This window comes from Oncorhynchus keta, chromosome 18 (genome assembly GCF_023373465.1).
Source record: "Oncorhynchus keta strain PuntledgeMale-10-30-2019 chromosome 18, Oket_V2, whole genome shotgun sequence".
NCBI classification, from domain to species: Eukaryota; Metazoa; Chordata; class Actinopteri; order Salmoniformes; family Salmonidae; genus Oncorhynchus; species Oncorhynchus keta.
In genome coordinates this window covers 57,076,660-57,101,086 of record NC_068438.1, presented here as the reverse complement: position 1 = coordinate 57,101,086, position 24,427 = coordinate 57,076,660, and the positions used below count along the sequence as shown (strand labels likewise).

The 24,427-nt window shown below is 41.8% G+C and overlaps 1 protein-coding gene and 1 long non-coding RNA gene across 48 annotated transcripts; both read right to left on the bottom strand.

Annotated features, from left to right (window-relative positions):
* Window positions 1–522: 522 nt before the first annotated feature.
* On the bottom strand, window positions 523–4,676 carry LOC127908937 (uncharacterized). 47 transcript variants are annotated; one of them, XR_008069109.1, is made up of 5 exons: window positions 4,285–4,676; window positions 3,492–4,223; window positions 3,370–3,430; window positions 2,898–3,064; window positions 1,719–1,806 (listed from the first exon to the last, which is right to left on the bottom strand). It is a non-coding gene; the product is annotated as an uncharacterized LOC127908937 (long non-coding RNA). The 47 variants fall into 47 exon arrangements; XR_008069114.1 differs by lacking the exon at window positions 1,719–1,806 and adding an exon at window positions 523–1,259 and having other exon boundaries at window positions 2,898–3,003; window positions 3,309–4,223; XR_008069126.1 differs by lacking the exons at window positions 1,719–1,806; window positions 3,370–3,430 and adding an exon at window positions 523–1,259 and having other exon boundaries at window positions 2,898–3,003; window positions 3,431–4,223.
* A 148-nt stretch (window positions 4,677–4,824) lies between these two features.
* On the bottom strand, window positions 4,825–24,180 carry LOC118379988 (F-box only protein 40). Its single transcript, XM_052468733.1, has 5 exons — window positions 24,106–24,180; window positions 22,289–22,623; window positions 14,338–14,452; window positions 12,769–14,235; window positions 4,825–5,519 (listed from the first exon to the last, which is right to left on the bottom strand). Exons 2-5 carry the CDS (start codon window positions 22,609–22,611, stop codon window positions 5,307–5,309), a joined length of 2,118 nt encoding a protein of 705 aa, XP_052324693.1. The 5' UTR covers window positions 22,612–22,623; window positions 24,106–24,180; the 3' UTR covers window positions 4,825–5,306.
* Window positions 24,181–24,427: the final 247 nt, after the last annotated feature.

Sequence of the window (24,427 nt, the reverse complement as noted above, 5' to 3'; positions counted from 1 at the left end):
TAACGTTATACCAGAGCTAGCTAGCTAGGCAGTTAACAAGATTGTGTGTGTTGGCGTAACGTTGTACCAGAGCTAGCTAGCTAGGCAGTTAACAAGATTGTGTGTGTTGGCTTAACGTTGTACCAGAGCTAGCTAGCTAGGCAGTTAACAAGATTGTGTGTGTTGGCGTAACGTTGTACCAGAGCTAGCTAGCTAGGCAGTTAACAAGATTGTGTGTGTTGGCGTAACGTTGTACCAGAGCTAGCTAGCTAGGCAGTTAACAAGATTGTGTGTGTGCAGAGTGGCACCAGAATGAGCATGTCGTACCTCTTTGTAGTTAATAAATCCCATGTAAAACGTAATAACTATAGTATCTCTAACTAGCATTGAAAAAGTTAATCCATTCTTCTCTAATTAAAAATCTTTCTCCCTAATTACTGAAACGTCAGTAGGTTACATTAGCATAAGCTTCAAAGGGGACGGGCAGGTTGCCAACACACACACATACACTGGCAAAGATCAGCTGGCAGATAGAGACTTGAATACATATCTGAGTGACAAAGTGTGCTTTGTTGTCTTTATTGTGGGATTGAACATAACATAATGTTATTAACCGGTTCCCATACTTTTATAATAAAGTTTATGGTCCAGACCACTAGATATCACTTTCATCCGTGGTTCTGAATCTGTTCCTCAGAAAAAGACATCCCTGAACCGGTTCCAACCTCTGGTGTACAGCGCTTTAGGGTTATTATGGGATTCAAATCATTTATGAAGAGTTAGTACATAGTTTTAAAGGCTCTACATTAATTACCAACTGAGGTATTAGTAAGTGCATATACTCACATTTACAACTGCACTCATTAACAATCAATAAATATACCATTTATGACACATATACAGTAAATATGTGTATAAATGGTGAGTCAAACCATTAATCAACCGTTAACTTGGGGCAGGGAGACTAGTTGTTAGAGCGTTGGACTAGTAACCGAAAGATTGCAAGATCGAATCCCCGAGCTGGCAAGGTAAAAATCTGTCATTCTGCCCCCAAAACAAGGCAGTTCACCCACTGTTCATACACCGTCATTTGAAATAAGAATTTGTTCTCTACTGACTTGCCTAGTTAAATAAAGGTAAGACTAAATAAAATAACAAATACTTTATAAATAATCTTATGAGATGACAATAACTCATTTATAACTGGTTTATAAGTACCCTAGTGGTACATTATTAATATGAGATGACAATAACTAATTTATACCAGGTTTATAAGTACCCTAGTCATACATTATTAATATGAGATGACAATAACTCATTTATACCTGGTTTATAAGTACCCTAGTGGTACATTATTAATATGAGATGACAATAACTAATTTATACCTGGTTTATAAGTACCTAGTGGTACATTATTAATATGAGATGACAATAACTCATGTATAACTGGTTTATAATTACCTAGTGGTACATTATTAATATGAGATGACAATAACACATTTATACCTGGTTTATAAGTACCCTAGTGATACATTATTAATATGAGATGACAATAACTAATGTATAACTGGTTTATAAGTACCCTAGTGGTACATTATTAATATGAGATTACAATAACTCATGTATAACTGGTTTATAAGTACCCTAGTGGTACATTATTAATATGAGATGTCAATAACTCATGTATAACTAGTTTATAAGTACCCTAGTGGTACATTATTAATATGAGATGACAATAACTCATGTATAACTGGCTTATAAGTACCCTAGTCATACATTATTAATATGAGATGACAATAACTAATTTATACCTGGTTTATAAGTACCCTAGTGGTACATTATTAATATGAGATGACAATAACTAATTTATAACTGGTTTATAAGTACCCTAGTGGTACATTATTAATATGAGATGACAATAACTCATGTATAACTGGTTTATAATTACCCTAGTGGTACATTATTAATATGAGATGACAATAACACATTTATACCTGGTTTATAAGTACCCTAGTGATACATTATTAAAATGAGATGACAATAACTCATGTATAACTGGTTTATAAGTACCCTAGTGGTACATTATTAATATGAGATGACAATAACTAATGTATACCTGGTTTATAAGTACCTAGTGGTACATTATTAATATGAGATGACAATAACTCATGTATAACTGGTTTATAAGTACCTAGTGGTACATTATTATATGAGATGACAATAACTCATGTATACCTGGTTTATAAGTTAGTGGTACATTATTACTATGAGATGACAATAACTAATTTATACCTGGTTTATAAGTACCCTAGTGGTACATTATTAATATGAGATGACAATAACTAATTTATAACTGGTTTATAAGTACCCTAGTGGTACATTATTAATATGAGATGACAATAACTCATGTATAACTGGTTTATAATTACCCTAGTGGTACATTATTAATATGAGATGACAATAACACATTTATACCTGGTTTATAAGTACCCTAGTGATACATTATTAAAATGAGATGACAATAACTCATGTATAACTGGTTTATAAGTACCCTAGTGGTACATTATTAATATGAGATTACAATAACTAATGTATACCTGGTTTATAAGTACCCTAGTGGTACATTATTAATATGAGATGACAATAACTAATGTATACCTGGTTTATAAGTACCCTAGTGGTACATTATTAATATGAGATGACAATAACTAATTTATACCTGGTTTATAAGTACCCTAGTGGTACATTATTCATATGAGATGACAATAACTAATTTATAACTGGTTTATTAGTACCCTAGTGGTACATTATTAATATGAGATGACAATAGCTCATGTATAACTGGTTTATAAGTACCCTAGTGGTACATTATTAATATGAGATGACAATAACTCATTTATACCAGGTTTATAAGTAACCTAGTGGTACATTATTAATATGAGATGACAATAACTAATTTATACCTGGTTTATAAGTACCCTAGTGGTACATTATTAATATGAGATGACAATAACTAATTTATACCTGGTTTATACGTACCCTAGTGGTACATTATTAATATGAGATGACAATAACTCATTTATACCTGGTTTATACGTACCCTAGTGGTACATTATTAATATGAGATGACAATAACTAATTTATACCTGGTTTATAAGTACCCTAGTGGTACATTATTAATATGAGATGACAATAACTAATTTATACCAGGTTTATAAGTACCCTAGTCATACATTATTAATATGAGATGACAATAACTAATTTATACCTGGTTTATAAGTACCCTAGTCATACATTATTAATATGAGATGACAATAACTCATTTATACCTGGTTTATAAGTACCCTAGTGGTACATTATTAATATGAGATGACAATAACTAATTTATACCTGGTTTATAAGTACCCTAGTGGTACATTATTAATATGAGATGACAATAACTCATTTATACCTGGTTTATAAGTACCCTAGTGGTACATTATTAATATGAGATGACAATAACTAATTTATACCTGGTTTATAAGTACCCTAGTGGTACATTATTAATATGAGATGACAATAACTCATTTATACCTGGTTTATAAGTACCCTAGTGGTACATTATTAATATGAGATGACAATAACTAATTTATACCTGGTTTATAAGTACCCTAGTGGTACATTATTAATATGAGATGACAATAACTAATTTATACCTGGTTTATAAGTACCCTAGTGGTACATTATTAATATGAGATGACAATAACTCATTTATACCTGGTTTATAAGTACCCTAGTGGTACATTATTAATATGAGATGACAATAACTCATTTATACCTGGTTTATACGTACCCTAGTGGTACATTATTAATATGAGATGACAATAACTCATTTATACCTGGTTTATACGTACCCTAGTGGTACATTATTAATATGAGATGACAATAACTCATTTATACCTGGTTTATACGTACCCTAGTGGTACATTATTAATATGAGATGACAATAACTCATTTATACCTGGTTTATACGTACCCTAGTGGTACATTATTAATATGAGATGACAATAACTCATTTATACCTGGTTTATACGTACCCTAGTGGTACATTATTAATATGAGATGACAATAACTCATTTATACCTGGTTTATAAGTACCCTAGTGGTACATTATTAATATGAGATGACAATAACTAATTTATACCTGGTTTATACGTACCCTAGTGGTACATTATTAATATGAGATGACAATAACTCATTTATACCTGGTTTATACGTACCCTAGTGGTACATTATTAATATGAGATGACAATAACTAATTTATACCTGGTTTATAAGTACCCTAGTGGTACATTATTAATATGAGATGACAATAACTCATTTATACCTGGTTTATAAGTACCCTAGTGGTACATTATTAATATGAGATGACAATAACTCATTTATACCTGGTTTATAAGTACCCTAGTGGTACATTATTAATATGAGATGACAATAACTCATTTATACCTGGTTTATACGTACCCTAGTGGTACATTATTAATATGAGATGACAATAACTCATTTATACCTGGTTTATACGTACCCTAGTGGTACATTATTAATATGAGATGACAATAACTCATTTATACCTGGTTTATAAGTACCCTAGTGGTACATTATTCATAATACACAAATTGTTTACATACTATGATCAAACACCATATTCATTATCCTATAAATCAAATCAAATCAAATCAAATCAAATCAAATTTATTTATATAGCCCTTCGTACATCAGCTGATATCTCAAAGTGCTGTACAGAAACCCAGCCTAAAACCCCAAACAGCAAACAATGCAGGTGTAAAATCATGTATAATAGTGTTTATAAATACTTCATAAATCATGTAAAATGGTGTTTATAAATAATTATGAATCATGTAAAATAGTATTTATTAATAATTAATAAATTACGTAAAATAGTGTTTATGAATCATTTATAAATCATGTAAAATAGTGTTTATAAATGCATTAATTACTTTGTAGAAATTGCTTATTGACATTTATAAATTTAGTAACAGTGATTAATTGTAAGCTCTTACAGCGTATTTCTACGAGGTTTATTAAGGGACCTTAGTCTTCTGCTCATTTTCCCAGCATACATCACACGCACACAGTTGAGAGGAGGACAGGGTCAAGCTGCAGTGCAGTGCCTTGCTCCAAGGCCCAACAGTAGAGAATTGTTGTTAGGATTTAAAGCCAGTGCTCAGATCAATCGAGTGCCCGGCCCAGGATTCAAATCGGTGACTTTTCGGCTACAGGTCCAAATCCTTAGCTGCTGGGTTACCTACCACCCACTCCTTATAATGTCATTGGTCTGCTAGAGGCAGGTCATACTCCTGGGACAGGTCCAGTAGGCCCTGGGGTCTCTCTCTGGCCCCCTCCATGCTGGCTAGCTTTACAGGCTGATTGAGCTCCTCTCTCTGGTAGAAAGGGCAGACCTTCAGGTGCTCAGACATGGAGGGGACATCATTAAAGCACCACCTGTCCACCTTGGAAAACAGACTGCTAAACTCCCATACCTTAGGAAACCAGCCACAGAGAGAAAGAGAGAGAGAATGTTTTTTATTACACAGAGTATTAGATTGGGTCAAGGAGTTTTTCCTGACGACGTGACCTGACCAGGAAAAACTGTAAACTCTATGAGCTCTAGAGCCACGTGGTCAGGAAAAACTCCTAGTAAAGTATACTAATATGTAATATATATAATAGAACTCTAGTATACTAAGTTCTGATGCATGGTACCTCTTGATATGAAGCTCTATTACATTGGTAACAAAATCCTGTTTATTCCGTATGCTGGTTTATACTGTCCCGGTTGTTGATGTGTATGGATTTCCTGCCTAGCAACCTGGTTGTCTGTGTGCATCCCAGTTGGAAACCTATTCCCTACAATAGTGTGCTACAGGTCTTAATCAAAACAAATGCACTACAAAGGGAAAAGGGCTTGGTGGCATTCCAGACCACTGATATCATTGGCATGCTCTTTGTCCCGTGGACACACGGACTGGCTCTCTCTCTCTCTCTCTCTCCGATTGGTTGGTGCCAAACACTGGGATGGGAAATTCAACTCATAATCGTGTCTCAGAGGAATGAAGGGAGTAGTCAGGGGGCTCTTTACAATGCAACAGCTGTCATAGGACTAGAAATGCATCCCAAATGGCATTCTATTCTCTACATAGTGCACTACTTCTGACCAGGGCCCATAGCTCTATAGGGTTCCTGTTGGGACAAGACTGAGATTTAGTCAAGTGGCAACCTATTACCTACATAAGTAGTTCAGGTTTACAGGGAATAGGGTGCAGATTGGGAAGCAACCCTCAGACTAGGGCTGGATCCATTTCTCTGTCCAAAAGAGATGTAGAGAATGTGGCTGGATGCCATATAGGGCCGGCCGGTCATATTAGGGTGACCTGGTAACTATGCTATCGCACAGTGACTGACGGACCTGACCACCTGGTCAGTAGACGTGATGTGACCGAACAACAACAGTATGTTTGAACCTTTGGCTTTCTTTCGAATCAGTGACATGTTTACAACCAAACACATGTTCATTCTGCCTTTCACTCTCCATTGAAAGTTTATGGCAGGACGAATAGACTTACATCCACCAGTGTTTGTCCTACCACAGATTTAGGCTATAGGCCTGCCTACCTCTGGAGGGGATGGGTGGGGATGGAGATAGGAAACTCTTTATGTTGTTGTTGTGTGTTTATATATATATATATATAGTCAGTCAGTGGCGGATTATATAGGTATATGCAACACAGGTAGGTTGACCTCAGGTCTCCCCTCTGGAAGGGGGAACGGGGGAATCTATCAAATAGCGCACCTTTAACTTTGTACAGTACTAATGAATTTAGTCAAATCAGTCACACTACGAAATGCTACCAAATAAACCACAATTAATTCATAGTACTGTGAATATATAGTTTCACAATCTTTAGGAATAATATAAAACCAGTCTGCACACCACCAAGGTGAACTGGTTTAGTCATGACTCTTGGTTGACAGTGTTGGGGGATGGGTAATGTGGTCTTGACTCTTGGTTGACAGTGTTGGAGGATGGGTAATGTAGTCTTAACTCTTGGTTGACAGTGTTGGGGGGGATGGGTAATGTAGTCTTAACTCTTGGTTGACAGTGTTGGGGGGATGGGTAATGTAGTCTTAACTCTTGGTTGACAGTGTTGGAGGATGGGTAATGTAGTCTTAACTCTTGGTTGACAGTGTTGGGGGATGGGTAATGTGGTCTTGACTCTTGGTTGACAGTGTTGGAGGATGGGTAATGTAGTCTTAACTCTTGGTTGACAGTGTTGCGGGATGGGTAATGTAGTCTTGACTCTTGGTTGACAGTGTTGGGGGGGATGGGTAATGTTGTCTTAACTCTTGGTTGACAGTGTCGGGGGATGGGTAATGTAGTCTTGACTCTTGGTTGACAGTGTTGGAGGATGGGTAATGTTGTCTTAACTCTTGTTTGACAGTGTTGGGGGATGGGTAATGTAGTCTTGAGTCTTAGTTGACAGTGTTGGGGGATGGGTAATGTAGTCTTGACTCTTGGTTGACAGTGTTGGGGGATGGGTAATGTAGTCTTGACTCTTGATTGACAGTGTTGGGGGATGGGTAATGTAGTCTTGAGTCTTAGTTGACAGTGTTGGGGGATGGGTAATGTAGTCTTGACTCTTGGTTGACAGTGTTGGGGGATGGGTAATGTAGTCTTGACTCTTGTTTGACAGTGTTGTGGGATGGGTAATGTAGTCTTGACTCTTGGTTGATAGTGTTGTGGATGGGTAATGTTGTCTTAACTCTTGGTTGACAGTGTTGGGGGATGGGTAATGTAGTCTTGACTCTTGTTTGACAGTGTTGGGGGATGGGTAATGTAGTCTTGACTCTTGGCTGACAGTGTTGGGGGATGGGTAATGTTGTCTTAACTCTTGGTTGACAGTGTTGGGGGATGGGTAATGTAGTCTTGAGTCTTAGTTGACAGTGTTGGGGGATGGGTAATGTAGTCTTGACTCTTGTTTGACAGTGTTGGAGGATGGGTAATGTAGTCTTAACTCTTGGTTGACAGTGTTGGGGGATGGGTAATGTAGTCTTGACTCTTGTTTGACAGTGTTGGAGGATCAGGTAATGTAGTCTTGACTCTTGTTTGACAGTGTTGGGGGATGGGTAATGTAGTCTTAACTCTTGGTAGACTGTTTTTTGGGATGGGTAATGTAGTCTTGAATCTTAGTTGACAGTGTTGGGGGATGGGTAATGTAGTCTTAACTCTTGGTAGACTGTTTTTTGGGATGGGTAATGTAGTCTTGAATCTTAGTTGACAGTGTTGGGGGATGGGTAATGTATTCTTAACTCTTGGTTGACAGTGTTGGGGGATGGGTAATGTAGTCTTAACTCTTGGTTGACAGTGTTGGAGGATGGGTAATGTAGTCTTAACTCTTGGTTGACAGTGTTGGGGGATGGGTAATGTAGTCTTAACTCTTGGTTGACAGTGTTGGGGGATGGGTAATGTAGTCTTAACTCTTGGTTGACAGTGTTGGAGGATGGGTAATGTAGTCTTAACTCTTGGTTGACAGTGTTGGGGGATGAGTAATGTGGTCTTGACTCTTGGTTGACAGTGTTGGAGGATGGGTAATGTAGTCTTAACTCTTGGTTGACAGTGTTGCGGGATGGGTAATGTAGTCTTGACTCTTGGTTGACAGTGTTGGGGGGGATGGGTAATGTTGTCTTAACTCTTGGTTGACAGTGTTGGGGGATGGGTAATGTAGTCTTGACTCTTGGTTGACAGTGTTGGAGGATGGGTAATGTTTTCTTAACTCTTGGTTGACAGTGTTGGGGGATGGGTAATGTAGTCTTGAGTCTTAGTTGACAGTGTTGGGGGATGGGTAATGTAGTCTTGACTCTTGGTTGACAGTGTTGGGGGATGGGTAATGTAGTCTTGACTCTTGATTGACAGTGTTGGGGGATGGGTAATGTAGTCTTGAGTCTTAGTTGACAGTGTTGGGGGATGGGTAATGTAGTCTTGACTCTTGGTTGACAGTGTTGGGGGATGGGTAATGTAGTCTTGACTCTTGTTTGACAGTGTTGTGGGATGGGTAATGTAGTCTTGACTCTTGGTTGATAGTGTTGTGGATGGGTAATGTTGTCTTAACTCTTGGTTGACAGTGTTGGGGGATGGGTAATGTAGTCTTGACTCTTGTTTGACAGTGTTGGGGGATGGGTAATGTAGTCTTGACTCTTGGCTGACAGTGTTGGGGGATGGGTAATGTTGTCTTAACTCTTGGTTGACAGTGTTGGGGGATGGGTAATGTAGTCTTGAGTCTTAGTTGACAGTGTTGGGGGATGGGTAATGTAGTCTTGACTCTTGTTTGACAGTGTTGGAGGATGGGTAATGTAGTCTTAACTCTTGGTTGACAGTGTTGGGGGATGGGTAATGTAGTCTTGACTCTTGTTTGACAGTGTTGGAGGATCGGTAATGTAGTCTTGACTCTTGTTTGACAGTGTTGGGGGATGGGTAATGTAGTCTTAACTCTTGGTAGACTGTTTTTTGGGATGGGTAATGTAGTCTTGAATCTTAGTTGACAGTGTTGGGGGATGGGTAATGTAGTCTTAACTCTTGGTAGACTGTTTTTTGGGATGGGTAATGTAGTCTTGAATCTTAGTTGACAGTGTTGGGGGATGGGTAATGTATTCTTAACTCTTGGTTGACAGTGTTGGAGGATGGGTAATGTAGTCTTGACTCTTGGTTGACAGTGTTGGGGGATGGGTAATGTAGTCTTGACTATTGGTTCACAGTGTTGGAGGATGGGTAATGTAGTCTTGACTCTTGTTTGACAGTGTTGGGGGATGGGTAATGTAGTCTTGACTCTTGGTTGACAGTGTTGGGGGATGGGTAATGTAGTCTTAACTCTTGGTTGACAGTGTTGGGGGATGGGTAATGTAGTCTTAACTCTTGGTTGACAGTGTTGGGGGATGGGTAATGTAGTCTTGACTCTTGGTTGACAGTGTTGGGGGGGATGGGTAATGTTGTCTTAACTCTTGGTTGACAGTGTTGGGGGGGATGGGTAATGTAGTCTTAACTCTTGGTTGACAGTGTTGCGGGATGGGTAATGTAGTCTTGACTCTTGGTTGACAGTGTTGGGGGATGGGTAATGTTGTCTTAACTCTTGGTTGACAGTGTTGGGGGATGGGTAATGTAGTCTTGACTCTTGGTTGACAGTGTTGGAGGATGGGTAATGTTTTCTTAACTCTTGGTTGACAGTGTTGGGGGATGGGTAATGTAGTCTTGAGTCTTAGTTGACAGTGTTGGGGATGGGTAATGTAGTCTTGACTCTTGGTTGACAGTGTTGGGGGATGGGTAATGTAGTCTTGACTCTTGATTGACAGTGTTGGGGGATGGGTAATGTAGTCTTGAGTCTTAGTTGACAGTGTTGGGGGATGGGTAATGTAGTCTTGACTCTTGGTTGACAGTGTTGGGGGATGGGTAATGTAGTCTTGACTCTTGTTTGACAGTGTTGTGGGATGGGTAATGTAGTCTTGACTCTTGGTTGATAGTGTTGTGGATGGGTAATGTTGTCTTAACTCTTGGTTGACAGTGTTGGGGGGGATGGGTAACGTAGTCTTGACTCTTGTTTGACAGTGTTGGGGGATGGGTAATGTAGTCTTGACTCTTGGTTGACAGTGTTGGGGGATGGGTAATGTTGTCTTAACTCTTGGTTGACAGTGTTGGGGGATGGGTAATGTAGTCTTGAGTCTTAGTTGACAGTGTTGGGGGATGGGTAATGTAGTCTTGACTCTTGTTTGACAGTGTTGGAGGATGGGTAATGTAGTCTTAACTCTTGGTTGACAGTGTTGGGGGATGGGTAATGTAGTCTTGACTCTTGGTTGACAGTGTTGGGGGATGGGTAATGTAGTCTTGACTCTTGGTTGACAGTGTTGGAGGATGGGTAATGTAGTCTTGACTCTTGTTTGACAGTATTGGGGGATGGGTAATGTAGTCTTAACTCTTGGTAGACTGTTTTTTGGGATGGGTAATGTAGTCTTGAATCTTAGTTGACAGTGTTGGGGGATGGGTAATGTAGTCTTAACTCTTGGTAGACTGTTTTTTGGGATGGGTAATGTAGTCTTGAATCTTAGTTGACAGTGTTGGGGGATGGGTAATGTATTCTTAACTCTTGGTTGACAGTGTTGGAGGATGGGTAATGTAGTGTAGTCTTGACTCTTGGTTCACAGTGTTGGAGGATGGGTAATGTAGTCTTGACTCTTGTTTGACAGTGTTGGGGGATGGGTAATGTAGTCTTGACTCTTGGTTGACAGTGTTGGGGGATGGGTAATGTAGTCTTGACTCTTGGTTGACAGTGTTGGAGGATGGGTAATGTAGTCTTAACTCTTGGTTGACAGTATTGGGGGGATGGGTCATGTAGTCTTGACTCTTGGTTGACAGTGTTGGGGGATGGGTAATGTAGTCTTGACTCTTGGTTGACAGTGTTGGGGGGATGGGTAATGTAGTCTTGACTCTTGGTTGACAGTGTTGGAGGATGGGTAATGTAGTCTTGACTCTTGGTTGACAGTGTTGGGGGATGGGTAATATAGTGTTGCTCGAGTTCCAAATCAACACAAATTTGTTTCTATTTGTCTTTGTTACTTCTTTTTGATATGTATGGGTCTTTTTTTGTATATATTTTTTATTTATGTAGTTTTAAATGTTGCTTATTTATTTGTGTTGATTCAAATGTCTGAATAAAAATGACAGAATGGGTCTTTTTTCATTTTGGTGCCGGGGAGGGGGCACTGAATGTGGGATCTCCCAGGGAGCCAAACAAGCTACATCTGCCACTGTATACAGAACCAGTCCAACGTTTGGAAACACCTACTCACATACTCACCTAAGGGTTTTTCTTACTTAAAAAAATATATTTTCTACATTGTAGAATAATAGTGAAGACATCAAAACTATGAAATAACACATGGAATCATGTAGTAACCAAAAAAGTGTTAAACAAATGAAAATATATATATTTTTTCAAAGTAGCCACCATTTGCCTTGATGACTGCTTTGCACACTCTTGGCATTATCTCAACAAGTCTCTTCTTATTATTGGTGCTCAGTTGCCCGTTATTTTGGCTACCGTGGCTAGAGGAAGACATCTCAGTAACTTTGAAAGAGGGGACTCAAAGGAGAATATGGGGATTTAAATGGTGTGTGTGTGCGTTTGTGCGTGTGTGCGTGTGCGTGTGTGTGAACATTTATGGGAGATTCTGTAGCAGCGCCTGACACAGCATTTTCCACCCCCATCTACAAAACATCAACTTATGGAATTTCTCATGGACGAATGGTCCCGCATCCCTCCATAGAGTTTGAGACACATGTAGACTCTATGCCAAGGTGCATTGAAGCTGTTCTGGTTCGTGGCCCAACGCCCTGTTAAGACACATGTAGACTCTATGCCAAGGTGCATTGAAGCTGTTCTGGTTCGTGGCCCAACGCCCTGTTAAGACACATGTAGACTCTATGCCAAGGTGCATTGAAGCTGTTCTGGTTCGTGGCCCAACGCCCTGTTAAGACACATGTAGACTCTATGCCAAGGTGCATTGAAGCTGTTCTGGTTCGTGGCCCAACGCCCTGTTAAGACACTATGTTGGTGGTTCATTTACATTCAATAACCATGGACTCTATACCAGATAGTGCTAGACAAGAAAATATAATACCACAAAAAGGGATGATTTCCATCCCTTAAAAAATATATATATTTTAAATTCAGGCAAAGTACTCACCTTTTTTCTACATTTCCATGAAGACCCTCCATGGGAGTAGGTCTTCTTCTCCCATTTCAGATAGACCATCCCCCTCTCCTCTAGCAGTGTGACACACACCTCCCTCATCAATTGGGACACCTGGGACAGCTGAGACAGGCTAAAGCTGTCCAGGAACCCTGCCAGGTGATGGAGGATCTCAAAGGGAAGTCTGCTCAACGGGTCCAGCTTACGGGGATGCTTCCTGACATAGGTGATGCTGATGGTCTTCAAAGAGTCGGACAGCATTGAGGGGCCCTCTGGTTTGAGGCTGAAGGTACTGAGATCCTGGTGGTAGGTGACGGTGGCTCTCTGACCTGCAGGATGGAACCTCCTCTGGCTGTAGTTGCAGCCTAGGTACGCTAGAGGGCAGCGCTGCTCGAACCAGCCGTTCAGGCAGGACTGGATGTCCAAGTGCACATTCTTGAAGTGAGTGTGGTATTCATCGCGGCGGAAGACGTGGCCACAGAGGTAACTAAAAGCAGAGTTGGTAAAGTTGTGTCTTCTGGTTATGTCCTCAGCTTGGATCTGGACATAGAGGCCTTTGTGTGTGTCTGTGATGATGTCTGCCAGAGAGGCTTCAGGTTTGAACGGAGCAGATGGGATGTTGTAAGTCTGTGTTCCAATGTGTACATAGAAGCCGTCTGCTCCTCCACTTTCTGAGATGTTGTGACCCTTCAGTTCTTTCTCCAAGAAGCACAACAAAGTTGCATTGACTTCATCACACTTCGGAAGATCTTCTACGGACACGCCTAGATCTGACGTGTCAACACTTTTGTTGACCATCGGTGACCAAGGGTCGTGCACGTGAATCCGTTTCGGCCGGTAGCTCGTGGGAACGTTGAACGTTCTGACAGTTTGAACCTCTATGGGCTCCAGCTTTCCATAAACAAAGTCCTTGTCCCTTGGGGTGCAGGCGGCAAGCTGACCGAAGTTGATCAGCATAGCTCCATGGTGGACCAAATACATGTTGTAGTCTGCAGTGGTGACCTCTCTACGCAGTCTCTCCATGACCCCGTCCTGCCACGGTGCAAGGCCAGACCTGGTGACGTCTACAGCACGCGCAGTGGCTCCATTCTCCTGGCACTCCTTGGATGATTCATCCCCATCCAGCTCTCTATGACCATTTGACAAGCTAAATGCTTTCTCTTCACCACCATCACCGGGATTCAACTTCTTTTCCATGTTTTTGACGGTTTGTTGGCATCCCTTCATCTCCTTTCTGTACTTGGCCTCATGGGAGCTGTAGTTCTGGAGAGTGGCCACGTCCATGTTCTTGGCCAAGGCCTCCCTCTCTTCCTGACTCAGTTCCTTCTCCTGCCCCATCCCATCTCCATAACTGTTAAATCCATCCTCCATTGCTTCACTGGGGTCTAACGAACTACAACCTTCACCTGCAGAGCTGGTGACCCCTACATCTATCTCTTTCTGAGCAGGTTCTGCTTTCACCTTCAGAAAGAAGACAACAAAGCTAGGCAGTTTGATGCAGAAAACTTTACTAAACTATTAACAAAATATTAACAGAAATATGTATAAAAAAAATTGCATTACCTTCTCCATCAGCTCAGGGAAGACGGTCTTCATCTTGAGGCATCTGAAGAGGAGCTCCTGGTCTCTCAGGGCCAGGGACACGTTCAGCTCCTTCTCAGGGTCAGTCAGGGTGGTCCTGTAGAAATAGCAGTAAACTCCATTATTAAGAGGGCCAGGGACACGTTCAGCTGCTACTCAGGGTCAGTCAGGGTGGTCCTGTAGAAATAGCAGTAAACTCCATTATTAAGAGGACCATGGACACATGCAGCTGTAGCAGAATCATCTATATTTTTTCAGTGTCTTTGTTTCTCTATGTTGATCTGAATCTGTAAAGCCCAATCTGTCTCAGTCCCAGTATTCATTAGGTTATTCAGTATTCAATATTCAAATTGTGAGACAGCCCACTGGGCACTGGTTGAATCAGCCCTGATTCCATGTCATTTCAATGATATTAACTTCAACCAATGTGGAATAGACGTTGAATTGACGTCTGTGCCCAGTGGGAGTACACACAATGAAATAACATGACAATAACATGACAATAACATGGGAATAACATGGGAATCCGTAATAAACCCCAGGAAGAGTATCTTCTGCCTTGGCAGGAACTAATGGGGATCCATAATAAACCCCAGGAAGAGTATCTTCTGCCTTGGCAGGAACTAATGGGGATCCATAATAAACCCCAGGAAGAGTATCTTCTGCCTTGGCAGGAACTAATGGGGACCCATAATAAACCCCAAGAAGAGTATCTTCTGCCTTGGCAGGAACTAATGGGAATCCGTAATAAACCCCAGGAAGAGTATCTTCTGCCTTGGCAGGAACTAATGGGAATCCGTAATAAACCCCAGGAAGAGTATCTTCTGCCTTGACAGGAACTAATGGGGACCCATAATAAACCCCAGGAAGAGTATCTTCTGCCTTGGCAGGAACTAATGGGAATCCGTAATAAACCCCAGGAAGAGTATCTTCTGCCTTGGCAGGAACTAATGGGGATCCATAATAAACCCCAGGAAGAGTATCTTCTGCCTTGGCAGGAACTAATGGGGATCCATAATAAACCCCAGGAAGAGTATCTTCTGCCTTGGCAGGAACTAATGGGGACCCATAATAAACCCCAGGAAGAGTATCTTCTGCCTTGGCAGGAACTAATGGGAATCCGTAATAAACCCCAGGAAGAGTATCTTCTGCCTTGGCAGGAACTAATGGGAATCCGTAATAAACCCCAGGAAGAGTATCTTCTGCCTTGGCAGGAACTAATGGGAATCCGTAATAAACCCCAGGAAGAGTATCTTCTGCCTTGGCAGGAACTAATGGGAATCCGTAATAAATCCCAGGAAGAGTATCTTCTGCCTTGGCAGGAACTAATGGGGACCCATAATAAATCCCAAGAAGAGTAGCTGCTGCCTTGGCAGGAACTAATGGGGACCCATAATAAACCCCAGGAAGAGTATCTTCTGCCTTGACAGGAACTAATGGGGACCCATAATAAACCCCAGGAAGAGTAGCTGATGCCTTGGCAGGAACTAATGGGGATCCGTAATAAACCCCAGGAAGAGTAGCTGCTGCCTTGGCAGGAACTAATGGGGACCCATAATAAACCCCAGGAAGAGTATCTTCTGCATTGGCAGGAACTAATGGGAATCTGTAATAAACCCCAGGAAGAGTAGCTGCTGCCTTGGCAGGAACTAATGGGAATCCGTAATAAATCCCAGGAAGAGTATCTTCTGCCTTGGCAGGAACTAATGGGGACCCATAATAAATCCCAAGAAGAGTAGCTGCTGCCTTGGCAGGAACTAATGGGGACCCATAATAAACCCCAGGAAGAGTATCTTCTGCCTTGACAGGAACTAATGGGGACCCATAATAAATCCCAGGAAGAGTATCTTCTGCCTTGACAGGAACTAATGGGGACCCATAATAAACCCCAGGAAGAGTATCTTCTGCCTTGGCAGGAACTAATGGGAATCCGTAATAAACCCCAAGAAGAGTAGCTGCTGCCTTGGCAGGAACTAATGGGGATCCATAATAAACCCCAGGAAGAGTAGCTGCTGCCTTGGCAGGAACTAATGGGGACCCATAATAAACCCCAGGAAGAGTAGCTGCTGCCTCGGTAGGAACTAATGGGGATCCGTAATAAACCCCAGGAAGAGTAGCTGCTGCCTTGGCAGGAACTAATGGGGATCCATAATAAATACCACACCGCACCCCAGCACATTATACCACACCAAAGCACAGCACATTATATCACACCACAGCACAAAATACCACACCGCACCCCTGCACATTATACCACACCACACCACATTATACCACACCACAGCACAACACATTATACCACACCACACCACAACACATTATACCACACCACAGCACAACACATTATACCACACTACACCACAACACATTATACCACACCACACCACAACACATTATACCACACCACATTATACCACACCACAACACATTATACCACACCACACCACATTATACCACACCACATTATACCACACCACACCACAACACATTATACCACACCACACCACAACACATTATACCATACTACACCACACCACATTATACCACACTACACCACAACACATTATACCACACCACACCACACCACACCACATTATACCACACCACACCACATTATACCACACCACACCACAGCACATTATACCACACCACACCACACCACACCACATTATACCACACCACACCACAGCATATTATACCACACCACAGCACATTATACCACACCACACCACATTATACCACACCACAACACATTATACCACACCACACCACATTATACCACACCACACCACAGCACATTATACCACACCACACAACACCACAGCACATTATACCACACCACACCACAGCATATTATACCACACCACAGCACATTATACCACACCACACCACAGCACATTATACCACACCACACCACACCACAGCACATTATACCACACCACACCACAGCACATTATACCACACCACAGCATATTATACCACACAACACCACAGCACATTATACCACACCACACCACACCACAGCACATTATACCACCCACACCACAGCACATTATACCACACCACACCACATTATACCACACCACACCACAGCACATTATACCACACCACACCACATTATACCACACCACAACACATTATACCACACCACACCACAACACATTATACCACACCACACCACACCACAACACATTATACCACACCACAACACATTATACCACACCACAACACATTATACCACACCACACCACAGCACATTATACCACACCACACCACATTATACCACACCACACCACACCACATTATACCACACCACAGCACATTATACCACACCACAGCACATTATACCACACCACAGCACATTATACCACACCACAGCACATTATACCACACCACAGCACATTATACCACACCACAGCACATTATACCACACCACAGCACATTATACCACACCACACACATTATACCACACCACAGCACATTATACCACACCACAGCACATTATACCACACCACAGCACATTATACCACACCACACCACACCACATTATACCACACCACAGCACATTATACCACACCACAGCACATTATACCACACCACAGCACATTATACCACACCACAGCACATTATACCACACCACAGCACATTATACCACACCACAGCACATTATACCTGTCACGCCCTGGTCGAAGTATTTTGTGTTTTTTCTTTATGTATTTGGTCAGGCCAGGGTGTGACATGGGTTTTTGTATGTGGTGTGTAGCTTAGTGGGATTGTAGCTTAGTGGGGTGTTCTAGGAGAGTCTATGGCTGTCTGAAGTGGTTCTCAATCAGAGGCAGGTGTTTATCGTTGTCTCTGATTGGGAACCATATTTAGGCAGCCATATTCTTTGGTTGTATTGTGGGTGATTGTCCTGAGTGTCTTGATGTCCTTAGTCTGTGTTAGTTTGCACCAGTTAAGGCTGTTTCGGTTTTTCACTACGTTTATTGTTTTGTAGTTTGTGTTTTGGATTCGTGTTACGTTGTGTGATTAAACATGGATCGCATCATACAAATCCAATTGTATTTGTCACATACACATGGCTAGCAGATGTTAATGCGAGTGTAGCGAAATGCTTGTGCTTCTAGTTCCGACAATGCAGTAATAACCAACTAGTAATCTAACTAACAATTAAAAAACTACTGTCTTATACACAGTGTAAGGGGATAAAGAATATGTACATAAGGATATATGAATGAGTGATGGTACAGAGCAGCATAGGCAAGATACAGTAGATGGTATCGAGTACAGTATATACATATGAGATGAGTATGTAAACAAAGTGGCATAGTTAAAGTGGCTAGTGATACATGTATTACATAAGGATGCAGTAGATGATATAGAGTACAGTATATACGTATGCATATGAGATGAATAATGTAGGGTATGTAAACATTATATTAGGTAGCATTGTTTAAAGTGGCTAGTGATATATTTTACATCATTTCCCATCAATTCCCATTATTAAAGTGGCTGGAGTTGAGTCAGTGTCGGTGTGTTGGCAGCAGCCACTCAATGTTAGTGGTGGCTGTTTAACATTCTGATTGCCTTGAGATAGAAGCTGTTTTTCAGTCTCTCGGTCCCAGCTTTGATGCACCTGTACTGACCTCGCCTTCTGGATGATAGCGGGGTGAACAGGCAGTGGCTCGGGTGGTTGTTGTCCTTGATGATCTTTATGGCCTTCCTGTAACATCGGGTGGTGTAGGTGTCCTGGAGGGAAGGTAGATTGCCCCGGTGATGTGTTGTGCAGACCTCACTACCCTCTGGAGAGCCTTGCGGTTGTGGGCGGAGCAGTTGCCGTACCAGGCGGTGATACAGCCCGCCAGGATGCTCTCGATTGTGCTGTAGAAGCTTGTGAGTGCTTTTGGTGTCAAGCCGAATTTGGTTGCGCAATCGATATGCTGATACAATTTAGGGAGTCTTGTTTTCAGATTAGCCTTGTTAAAATCCCCAGCTACAATGAATGCAGCCTCAGGATGTATGGATTCCAGTTTGCAAAGTTCGTTCAGAGCCATCGATGTGTCTGCTTGGGGGAATATATACGGCTGTGATTATAATCGAAGAGAATTCTCTTGGTAGATAATGCGGTCAACATTTGATTGTGAGGAATTCTAAATCACGTGAACAGAAGGATTTGAGTTCCTGTATGTTACTTTGATCACACCACGTCTCGTTTGCCATAAGGCATACGCCCCCGCCCCTCTTCTTACCAGAAAGATGTTTGTTTCTGTCGGCGCGATGCGTGGAGAAACCCGCTGGCTGCACCGCCTCCGATAGCGTCTCTCCAGTGAGCCATGTTTCCGTGAAGCAAAGAACGTTACAGTCTCTGATGTCCCTCTGGAATGCTAACCTTGCTCGGATTTCATCAACCTTGTTGTCAAGAGACTGGACATTGGCGAGAAGAATGCTAGGGAGTGGTGCACGATGTGCCCGTCTCCAGAGTCTGACCAGAAGACCGCCTCGTTTCCCTCTTTTACGGAGTCGTTTTTTGGGGTCGCCACATGGGATCCATTCCGTTGTCCTGGTTGAAAGGCAGAACACAGGATCCGCGTCGCGAAAATCATATTCTTGGTCGTACTGATGGTGAGTTGACGCTGATATTATATTCAGTAGTTCTTCTCGACTGTATGTAATGAAACCTAAGATGACCTGGGGTACTAATGTAAGAAATAACACGTAAAAAAACAAAAAACTGCATAGTTTCCTAGGAACACGAAGCTAGGCGGCCATCTGTTGAATGGCTTGTTTTAAGCTATGATGACTTCAGATGAAGGATTTATCAAATACAGTAATAGTTGTATACAATAAATCAGAAAACATTCATTCTTTGTATCAACGTTGACGTGGCCTTGTATTGTGTTCCTGTTTCTTTTTGGAAAATGCAGCACATTATACCACACCGCAGCACATTATACCACACCACAGCACATTATACCACACCGCAGCACATTATACCACACAACACCACATTATACCACACATCACCACATTATACCACACAACACCACATTATACCACCCAACACCACAGCACATTATACCACACCGCAGCACATTATACCACACAACACCACATTATACCACACCACCCAACACCACAGCACATTATACCACACAGCAGCACATTATACCACACCACACCACATTATACCACACAACACCACAGCACATTATACCACACCGCAGCACATTATACCACACCACAACACATTATACCACACAACACCACATTATACCACACAACACCACAGCACATTATACCACACCGCAGCACATTATACCACACCACACCACATTATACCACACCACACAACACCACAGCACATTATACCACACCGCAGCACATTATACCACACCACACCACATTATACCACACAACACCACAGCACATTATACCACACCGCAGCACGTTATACCACACCACACCACAACACATTATACCACACCACACAACATTATACCACACCACAGCACATTATACCACACCACAACACATTATACCACACCACACAACACCACAGCACATTATACCACACCACACCACAGACCACACCACAGTACATTATACCACACCACACCACATTATACCACACCACAGTACAGCACATTATACCACACCACACCACATTATACCACACCACACCACAGACCACACCACAGCACATTATACCACACCACACCACATTATACCACACCACACCACAGCACATTATACCACACCACAACACATTATACCACACCACATTATACCACACCACAGCACATTATACCACACCACAGCACAGCACATTATACCACACCACACCACAGTACAGCGGATTTTATCACACCACACCACACCACAACACATTATACCATACCACACCACATTATACCACACCACAACACATTATACCACACCACAGCACATTATACCACACCACAACACATTATACCACACAGCACCACAGCACATTATACCACACCACAGCACATTATACCACATCACAGCACATTATACCACACCACACCACAGTACAGCAGATTTTATCACACCACACCACACCACAACACATTATACCACACAGCACCACAGCGCATTATACCACACCACAGCACATTATACCACACCACAACACATTATACCACACCACACAACACCACACCACATTATACTCCTATCATTGCTATGCAGACGACACACAATTCATCTTCTCCTTTCCCCCTTCTGATGACCAGGTGGCGAATCACATCTCTGCATGTCAGACTTCCAGTTGAAGCTCGCATCCGCTACAAGACCATGGTGCTTGCCTACGGAGCTGTGAGGGGAACGGCACCTCAGTACCTCCAGGCTCTGATCAGGCCCTACACCCAAACAAGGGCACTGCGTTCATCCACCTCTGGCCTGCTCGCCTCCCTACCACTGAGGAAGTACAGTTCCCGCTCAGCCCAGTCAAAACTGTTCGCTGCTCTGGCTCCCCAATGGTGGAACACACTCCCTCACGACGCCAGGACAGCGGAGTCAATCACCACCTTCCGGAGACACCTGAAACCCCACCTCTTTAAGGAATACCTAGGATAGGATAAAGTAATCCTTCTCACCCCCCTTTTAAGATTTAGATGCACTATTGTAAAGTGGCTGTTCCACTGGATGTCATAAGGTGAATGCACCAATTTGTAAGTCGCTCTGGATAAGAGCGTCTGCTAAATGACTTAAATGTAATGTAAATGTATACCACACCACACCACAACACATTATACAACACCACACCACATTATACCACACCACACCACAGTACATTATACCACACCAAAGCACATTATACCACACCACAGTACAGCGGATTATATCACACCACAACACATTATACCACACAACACCACAGTACATTATACCACACCACAGCACAACATACCTGTGGATGGAAGAGCGTGTGTCTGCCACTGGGAAGCGGATCCATTGCTGGGAGCAGATGACAGTGCTAGCGGGACAGACCTCCAGGTGCTTGGCTAGCCTGTGGCGGAGCATGGTGAAGGGACAGCCGTAGTCAACGTTGAGGCAGGGGACCATCTCATTGGGACAAAGTAACTGGTGCTCCTCTTCCTTACACTTATGGAAGGCAGCGCCACAATGTAGATGACACTTAATGACCACACAGGAGACAGAGGTGTTCACGGGGGCTTGGCAGTGGAGGCTGTAACACCTCTCACAGTGCTGATGAAGCCCCTCTGGGTACATACTGCCTTTCACCTACAGAGGGAGAGAGAGGTTTTGCATCAGTGTCAGGAATACTGTTTTTTGGCATTTTTGATTGTGATGTTGAATATCCTACAGTATGGGGTTGGTGAACTTTGTAGTTTGATGATTAACTGTGTAGTTTGATGATTAACTGTGTGGTTTGATGATTAACTGTGTAGTTTGATGATTAACTGTGTAGTTTGATGATTAACTGTGTGGTTTGATGATTAACTGTGTAGTTTGATGATTAACTGTGTGGTTTGATGATTAACTGTGTGGTTTGATGATTAACTGTGTAGTTTGATGATTAACTGTGTAGTTTGATGATTAACTGTGTAGTTTGATGATTAACTGTGTAGTTTGATGATTAACTGTGTGGTTTGATGATTAACTGTGTAGTTTGATGATTAACTGTGTAGTTTGATGATTAACTGTGTAGTTTGATGATTAACTGTGTAGTTTGATGATTAACTGTGTAGTTTGATGATTAACTGTGTAGTTTGATGATTAACTGTGTGGTTTGATGATTAACTGTGTAGTTTGATGATTAACTGTGTAGTTTGATGATTAACTGTGTAGTTTGATGATTAACTGTGTGGTTTGATGATTAACTGTGTAGTTTGATGATTAACTGTGTGGTTTGATGATTAACTGTGTGGTTTGATGATTAACTGTGTAGTTTGATGATTAACTGTGTAGTTTGATGATTAACTGTGTAGTTTGATGATTAACTGTGTAGTTTGACACCGAGATCTAAATAAATACACTCACCACATCAACAAATATTATTAGTTCAGAAGAATTTCTGAAAAAGTAAACAGATCAATGGGAATGTATACTTTGAACGCAGAGACCACAGGAGGCTGGTGGCACCTTAATTGGGGAGGATGGGCACGTGGTAATGGAAAGGTATAAACAAAATCAAACACATGGGTTTCATGGTTTCCATGTGTTTGATGGCATTCCATTTGCTCCGTTCCAGCCATTTTTTAAGAGCCGTCCTCCCCTCAGCAGCCTCCACTGACAATAACAAGATTCACTTTTTACTTGTTTACCTTTATTTTACTAGGCAAGTCAGTTAAGAACAAATTCTTATTTTCAATGACGGCCTCGGAACAGTGGGTAAACTGCCAGTTCTGGGGCAGAACGACAGATTTGTACCTTGTACCTTGTCAGCAACCTTCCGGTTACTAGTCCAACGCTCTAACCACTAGGCTACCCTGCTGCCCCGTAGCCTATATCCTCCACAGCAAACAGACAGTTGAAAACTCTAAATTAAGGTCATGGGCATTGATCTTCACATCTCCTGAATGAATCCTATTATTCTGTCCAAATCTCTTGTGTTTGACCACTTTAAAACAGTTTTCATCTCACTCTTGCTCATATAAACAAACACACATGTTCTTAGAACAGTAGTGCAGCAAAGTACCAAAAATATTTTCCAGTAATATTTCATATCAAAATTCAACAGAAATAATTGGCGTCCCCACTCACCCTCTGTAACTCTTCGTGTCCCTCTGTCAGTCTGGGTTGTTTGTAAGCAATTCTGACTACTGTCCTACCTTTGTGATCAGCTTCTGCAGTGTGTCTATGCGTTATAAATAGCCAGACAGAGGCGTTGACAGGCCATTGTGACAGAGCACTGGTACTAAAGCCTTTGACAGACAAGGTCAAGTTACTGGCTCCGATACCACTAGACGAGTGTCTGTGGAGTGTCAATTGACCAATAATCAATCAATAGTCAATCGTCTGTTGAATGGCTTGTTTTAAGCCGTGATGCCTTCAGATGAAGGATTTATCAAATACAGTAATAGTT

Bases quoted from the DNA above. Each gene is read 5' to 3' on its own strand.
- LOC118379988 (XM_052468733.1), bottom strand. From the start codon at position 22,611: ATGTACCCAGAGGGGCTTCATCAGCACTGTGAGAGGTGTTACAGCCTC. The intron at 14,453-22,288 runs GTATGTTGTGCT...CTATTTCTACAG, and splicing joins ACACGCTCTTCCATCCACAG to GACCACCCTGACTGACCCTG. The intron at 5,520-12,768 runs GTGAGTACTTTG...TGGTTTCCTAAG, and splicing joins CATGGAAATGTAGAAAAAAG to GTATGGGAGTTTAGCAGTCT.